A 7,667-nucleotide genomic window follows, 5' to 3' on the forward strand; every position below is an offset into this window, starting at 1 on the left:
GAGCTGTTTTACCGTACAATGTTAATGAGGAGCATATTTTGAATGATCAATTTCAATTCAATGGAGAAATTATTTTAGATTTCTTGTTCACCTTTGGAGTTACATCATGGTAAGGTAAACTACACAACCCTAACCTCTACCACAGTGGTCTTGTCCTTTAACAACCAAAAGCCAAAAGGCTGGAGTGCTCCCAGTGTGCTTCATGGTGAGAGAGCAAACAGGAATGAAGTCCAGCCACCTGTTTTATAGAGGACAATCCAGGTGGGCCAGATCTCCACTGATGACATACTCCGCCCTCCAATCATTCTGAAACACATGACACATAGTTAGTAACCATGACAACCACACCAGTTACCCTGACAAGTATGGCAAAGATGGGTCTTCCATTGCTTCAGTCATCAAATCAATTTCAGCGTTTTAATGGATGAAATTGTACCTATCATTCCTTGATTCTCACATTCCTAATATTGTAATGTTTATTTTGTTACTGTTGACTCTGTTTTTTGATCATTGTAATGCAGTCAGAGTCTGTTACTTCTGTGGAACAGTTCATAACAAACACTATAAGCTTTGTTGTAAACTCTTTCCAATGAAAGTATAATATTTATTTTGCAATGTTGACAATGCAATGTTATATGTTGTGTGAGGGTGCTCACATGCATCATAATCTCAAAGCAGTATAAAAGTCAAAGCGTATGTCAACAGCAAAAATGCATCCCTATTCCCCCCATACCTGCCAACCTCAGACCGTCCGATAACAGGAGATTTTTTTTCATCAAGTAGCTACACTGGCTGTTATTGTCACTTTGGATCGATAGATTAAAATATGACCAAAGACCAAAAATAAATATTCACCGGGACCAAGATTCAGTCCCACAATCTTTTGACTGTGGAACCTCAGCTTTTCTCTTGCACCACCAGGGGGGGCTCTTGACCACGCTGGGGGTCCCCGGATCTGCGTGAAGTTGTTTTTGCTATTTTAGAATGTTTATGCTGAAAAGTAACAGTTTTGGCCATAATGAGGTTTCCGCCAGACAATAATTATATTTATTACTTTTATTGTACATGCAAAATTGCTGCTACACAGGAATCTCGGCATCTGAGCAATCTGGCTCCCAAGAGTGTACTATTTTTTTTCGCCTTTATCATAAAGGTTGCTGGACAATATATAGAGGATGAAATGCATAATTCATCAAATAATATAAAGGTAATATCAAATACATTGTAAAAAATTAGAGACATGACGCTTTATTAGCAAGACAGTCTTTTATTATATTATTCCTTTTTTTGCTGGTTTCCCCTGACACGCACGCACACACACACACACACACACACACACACACACACACACACACACACACACACACACACACACACACACACACACACACACACACACACACACACACACACACACACACACACACACACACACACACACACACACACACACACACACACACACACACACACACACACACACACATGCATCATGATTTGTGTGCATGGGGAACTCATTTGAAACAAGCTCTGTGCTTTTATGAGTCTTCCAGTTTAGTAGACCTTGTATTGTGAATTTGTACTTCCATGTACTGTTGTTCTCATGTCTTACTAAATAAAGTACATCAATCAATCAACACAAATGAAACTGTTTGCTACGTAGTGCCACCTAGTGGCGTAACCCTACATACTGTCCCACTGTGACCAGATACATCACCTAACTAATGACCAACGAAATATATTCTGCAAAGCTATCCTACTATTTTTCTAGGGCTAAAATCAGTACAATTCCTAATTGCATTTCCTACAATTTCTTTTCATTATCATCACAAAAGATTCTTCAAAACAATTTCAAAAAGTATCTGAAAATAGCAGATCCACAAACTCTTTTCACTATTAAAGTGGTTAATTCATCATGTATTTTTGTACGTTTGCATCCCCGGGGAGACACCAAATGAATCTTTTGGGTCTCCGCTGAAAAACGGGAACCACTGTAAATGTCTTTACTCCTGTTCAGTTTTCTTGAGGATCCAGACCTCGTTTCTGCGGTTGGTGAGTTTGAAGGGGCTGTCATAGCCTGCTGTGTAGTAAGGCTTGTCTTTGTAGGGAACGCCGGCCTTCTGGAGACTCTCCAGGAGTTTCAGGAGCTGCTCACGCTTCATCTGCTCATTGGAGAAGCCCCCATATGTCCTGGATGGGAAAGTGGGTATGGTTGGTATTGACTGGTATTGACTGTATTGACTGTGCTTTTTGCTTTGGCAATGTAAACGTATGTTTTCTCATGCCAATAAAGCCCTTTGAATTGAATTGACTGGTATCTAATGAATTCTAGTCCTTTGGCAACTTTTACGCTTAATAGCTCTTTGTCATTTTGGAAATTAATTAGAAAAGAAAAATGAATGAGATGTTTTTGTTTGTTTCTTTTTAAATAAATGAGAAATGTTGATTAATAATATTGCTTTGCTTAAGAGTATCTTAAATCTAAGTGAAAGAGGTACAAGACAACATTGGATAACAACTTATTGAGAGTCTTTTAGAGCTCTTTAAAAAGATGCTTTTTACATTGGTTCCTGTGACAATAATCCTAGGGACTTTGAGCCTTCTGCTCTACACTGTGCTGCACCTGGTGTAGGCTGTGAACTCGTCCCTGTTCTCCAGGAACACTTCAGGGTCACTGGGCTCAGGCGGACTGGCCTGGTGCTTCTCTGGGAGGAAGAAGGAGACCGTGAACTTAGTTTCACAGGCCGGGCCTGCTCCAGGCTCCACCAGACACGTGACAGGAGCAGTCATCTCCACACTAGCCTCTGCGGTACAAGAACACAAACATGCTGTTATGAACATCATGTATGGATGACACACAAGTAGGCCTGTAACTATCGATTATTTTCTTAGCGAGGATTCTATAGATTACTTTTGCAATTAATCGAATACTCGAGAAGCACATTCATTTCTTTTTTTTTAAATAGATAAAATAATCGATTGCCGTTTTTTATATTTGTGTTGTGCAAAAATAGTGGCGATAGCCGATCTACGAGCTCACAAAGCGTCACATATCTTTGAAATGTTCTGCACCTTGAATGACATTTCGAATATAGGAGACGCTTATGAATGGATTATTTCATTAAATAAGTTAGTTCTATTAACTGTTGCACCCCATACAGACAAGAAATCCAAATACACATGGTCCTGGCGCAGTAGGGCCCATACAGAGATAGCGGTTTAAATCTGTTACAAGACTATGTGTTTGACATGAAATCATACAGTATATCACCTATAAGCACACATTGATATTCCAGCTACTGTATCAAAAAGCCATACCTTGTTACAGCTGAACAGATGGGTGGGTATACTGTATCACCTACCATAAACATTCTGTGCTACTGATTGAGCCACAATTATAGCTAAATTGATATTCCTGATTACTTTTGCTTAATATTGCAATCATAAACATTAATCACTAGTATTGTTAACAATGATTGTTTTTATGGAAAAATATATAGATATTGTTATCATTTGTTTAAACTAAAGCCTTTGTTGCAGCTCAAATGGTATGTAATGGCCTCTAGGATTTCATTGTTCCGCTATAAACCTGATGGGAGATTGGTTGTGCAATGCTCTAGTTATCTTAAACTTAGGGCAAGGTGCAACAGCTAAGAAATAAGGTGTTTGAATGAATTGTCAAGTTTCACGATGACATCATTGTGGAGCATAAATTCACGATTTACACACAATATATATAGACATTAATAACGCTTGTGTAAAGTACTACATAAAACAAAGGTTGAGTTTCTAATGCAGTCTGCCAGCAGCTGGAACATTGACGACACTTGTAGGGGGACAAAGACAAGAGAAAGTCCTCATATTCCATTGTTTAAACAATTGAACATACACAAAACAGCTGTCCAATACTGACCGATACCAGTAGTTAACGTATTTTAATATAATTAGGTTCTAGATTAGAATTTAATCTTTTTCTGGGAGACATGAATGCATGCATGAATGAATGAACAAAGACTCTTCTTTTAGTACTTAAAAGTAGTCTGATTTTTTGGTGAAAAAGTTAAAGCTCTACATTCAGATAATAACCATTGTTATATAGTATTTGTTCAGTAACAGGGGTCTCTCTGTCTCTCCAGCTCTTTAGTTAACAGAAAATATTTTTTTCAGGTGGGTTGACAAAATCAGCCAGTCAAGGGAGAGTACCCATTTATCACCTTCAATTGTATAGTGTTCCAGTTCCAATTTTGTCTGGTTACTTCTTTGTGTCCTCACTTCCAATTTCACTTGTTTATCCTGTATACTGCATGAGTTCTCTCTCCTGATTGGACAAAATTGGAACGGTGACCTGAACACACTATACACTATATTAATAGAGCTGGAGACGGGGAGACCCTGTTACAGAACAAACACTATAGCAATGATTACTCACTTTTAATCACTTTTAATGTGAAGCATGCGTGATAGTTGGTTTGACTGATGATTGAATTCAATAGATTCACAGGGCAATGAAGGCATGCAGCATTAATTGGTTTATATTTCATATATATTTCATATACAGTAGTCCAGTGATTTTAAAAGTGGGGGTTCCAGGGGGTCCCCCTGAGGAACAGTTGAACCACTTTAACTCTATTTTATACTTGGGCTATTTCCGAAACATGCTGCCTAATACAGTACATATCAATTTGGGTGTCCTTGACATGAGAACCACTGCTGTAACCGATGAGGGGGAAGAAAAGTATACTCCTCAGTGTTAATGTATCCACTTGTAACTTACAAATGGACCACTTGGTATTTATGTTGTACACTCTCACAGTTCATTTAGCTGTATGAACAGAGAGGCATAAACACTAAACAGGGAAGATATCCTACTGTTTAGATCACTGGTTCTCAAAGTGTGGTCCGGGGACCCCAGGGGTCCCCAGCTAATGAGGCTACTTGAAAATAGCCGATCTACAAGCTCACAACACATCGCCATGCAAAGAGCTGTGAGCTTGTAGATCTGCTATTTTTGAAGAAATATGACAAATGTTGTCAAATCTTCCCTTTTCAAACGGGGGTGTGGACAAGTATCAATTTTGGCGGTCCTTGACACATTGTTTTTTTGATTGGTTTAGAAGATTGGTTTTGGTTAGTGAAACTCACTTGGTTTATTGTTGCCTTGAATATAGCTAAAGAGCCTGCGGAAGCCAGTCTTCAAGGCTGCATCCCCCTCCATCCCACTCAGCGTGGTGCTCACCCATTTTGTAGCATGGTACGTCCGCACCTCATAGTCCTCCTGTCCCTAGAGAAACACACGTTTCATTTCATACAAATGTTGTAGATTAGTGCAGTGGTTCCTTAATAGTGAGGCGGCTTAGCTCAAGATATCAGACCAATCGTTAATTTTGTCAGTGCCAAATTTGGTAAATGTGTTGATAGATATATTGGGAACCAAACTGGATATTGCGGCATTGCAAATTCACATCCTGGTGGGCGTGGCAGCCATCCCATATTACATTTTAAATTGGCTTGAGGGAGAGACAGTTCTTCCATTACATTGAGCAGACATCTTTCTTAAATGCTTCCTGCACACTTGCTGTCTGGTCATCGTGGAGCACATCATATCATCTTCCCATGAGCTGGAGTGCATCTTCAAAGTCCTCAATCAGCGCTGCAACCTCAGGGCCTGCTACCAATCACCATGACTTAATGCCACCATGATATAATGATGTCATATATAATATAATAATGAAGTGTTGGAGATGAGATGCTACAGAAGACTCATTGGTATCTCCTACACCCAACATGATGTCACCAACGAGGAAGTCCGGAAAAAGATCAGCCAAGCCATCGGCCCACATGATGACCTGCTTACCACTGTCATAAAGCGAAACTGAGGTGGTACGGACACATCACCAGATCCTCAGGCCTCGAAAAGACCATCCTTCTAGGCACCGTACAATAGCTCCAGGAGACGAGGGAGACAAATGAAAAGATGGGAAGATAACATCGGAGAATGGACTCACTTGAAACTCAGTGAGGCAATGAGAGCTGCCGAGGACAGAGAGGGATGGAGAGAGCTGGTCAACAGATCGTCTGTGGCGCCTCAACGACCCACCGGGGTTATGGGATAGGTGAAGGTGAAATCGATCAACACATCTGCGAGGGGTCCCCTCACACTTACATTACACCGCAGATCCGCCTGATATGCCCATATATGGACATCTCTGTATCTGTCAGTCCATGTCCCTTTTATGCCCATATATGGAGATCCCTGATGTCATCAGTATATGGCCATACATGGGCATGCCCCCTTTTGTGCCCATATATGGAGCTGAGTGGGTTTTTTGCGCCTGATGCCATGATGACACATTGAGGTTAGACAACACACTCCATATTTGGGCGTAATTATCGCCCCAATTATCCAGTTTTGTTCCCAATGGCAATATATCTATCAACACATCTGCCAAATGTGGTGCTTTTATCACAAAGTTAACGATAGGTTAGCTACGCCTCCCCACTATAAAGACCCCTGGTGGGGGGTCCCCGAACTGCAACTTGAGAACCACACACACACTGGTGAACGACATGATGCAATAAAGTAGTTTTAATACAACATATTTAATACAAACCTGTTCGTTCATGTTTTATAGCAGTTTTGAGCAGAAATGTATAACTTATTATTCTATTTGTATGCACACTCTGCAAGTTAGGCTAAGTTAGTTCTTTTTTTTTTTTATCAGATCAGATCTTTTTTTTTACTAATCAGATCATGTGTCGACCTATTTATACCTATGTTCTAATGCACCTGGCTTGTATTGCATCTTTGGAAATGATTCTAAGTTTGTAGTGTAGACTTGTATTTACCTGACTCTCCTGTAAGGTGGTATACTTCGGACTCTGTAGTCCTGATGAAAACAGTGCTTGTCCCACCGTTTTCAGCATGTCTCTCGTTGTGCACGTACTCAAATATGATGTCCCAATAAAAAGTCAATGATCAACACATCACGGGTTATCTTACCACTGCAATACAATATGTAGGGTTGGATTAATCGAGTTCAATTGGGGTTGCAAACTTACATTCAGAACTAAGCACTGACAAGATATTTTCATAATTAAAGTACGCTACAGATATAACACATTAATTCAGTGATTCTCAAAGTGGGGTCCAGGGTCTCTCTGGGTTCCTTTAGGAGGGTTTCAATTGACCGTAACTCTGACAGTGTACACATGGAACCAAATGGACCCGTACCATTTGCATACTGTCAGAGTTAAGGGGAATCCTTGACATTTTAAAGTTTGACAAGCACTGGATTCATTTGTCATATTGTAACTTGCTGGTTGATGGATAAAATCCAATTACCTGAAAATGAATGTGTCCCGTAATGTCTATCTTCTCTGCTGTCTGCCTGTCAAATGTGTGGAACGCCTTTGTTTTGATACTATCTCTACTGGTCACATGACATGTGTGTTACGATGGACATGTGTGTTACGAACTCGAAACCTCATTGGATGAACATACAAGCACTTCAAAATAAGAATACCCCCTTTTATGACGTATGAAATGCCCAAAGAAACAGAAGTGAATGGTATTATTACAGTACTAAAAAGGCAAACAGACTACTAATACTCAGGTTAATAAGCAAAAATGTTTTTATCTTTGCCTCATTGCCGTCTATTGGAATGTG

General features: G+C 39.9%; 1 protein-coding gene across 2 annotated transcripts; it reads right to left on the reverse strand.

Annotated features, from left to right (window-relative positions):
- Window positions 1–1,690: 1,690 nt before the first annotated feature.
- On the reverse strand, window positions 1,691–7,429 carry hebp2 (heme binding protein 2). Of its 2 annotated transcripts, XM_084082471.1 has the most exons (5): window positions 7,343–7,429; window positions 6,847–7,002; window positions 5,143–5,281; window positions 2,624–2,804; window positions 1,691–2,190 (listed from the first exon to the last, which is right to left on the reverse strand). In XM_084082471.1, the coding sequence occupies exons 2-5, from the start codon at window positions 6,922–6,924 to the stop codon at window positions 2,004–2,006; spliced, it is 585 nt and encodes a 194-aa protein (XP_083938597.1). In that variant the 5' UTR covers window positions 6,925–7,002; window positions 7,343–7,429; the 3' UTR covers window positions 1,691–2,003. The 2 variants fall into 2 exon arrangements, with proteins under 2 accessions (XP_083938597.1, XP_083938598.1); XM_084082472.1 differs by lacking the exon at window positions 7,343–7,429 and having other exon boundaries at window positions 6,847–7,143.
- Between the last annotated feature and the right edge of the window lie 238 nt (window positions 7,430–7,667).

Source organism: Gymnoscopelus microlampas (genome assembly GCF_963454915.1).
Source record: "Gymnoscopelus microlampas genome assembly, chromosome: 16".
NCBI lineage: Eukaryota > Metazoa > Chordata > Actinopteri > Myctophiformes > Myctophidae > Gymnoscopelus > Gymnoscopelus microlampas.

What these genes read in the sequence shown, in the direction of transcription:
- hebp2 (XM_084082471.1), bottom strand. Translation starts at nt 6,924, where the DNA reads ATGCTGAAAACGGTGGGACAAGCACTGTTTTCATCAGGACTACAGAGT. An exon ending in CCACCTTACAGGAGAGTCAG is followed by an intron (nt 5,282 to 6,846) that starts GTAAATACAAGT and finishes GTGTTTCTCTAG; the next exon opens with GGACAGGAGGACTATGAGGT. An exon ending in GAGTTCACAGCCTACACCAG is followed by an intron (nt 2,191 to 2,623) that starts GTGCAGCACAGT and finishes TTTCCCATCCAG; the next exon opens with GACATATGGGGGCTTCTCCA.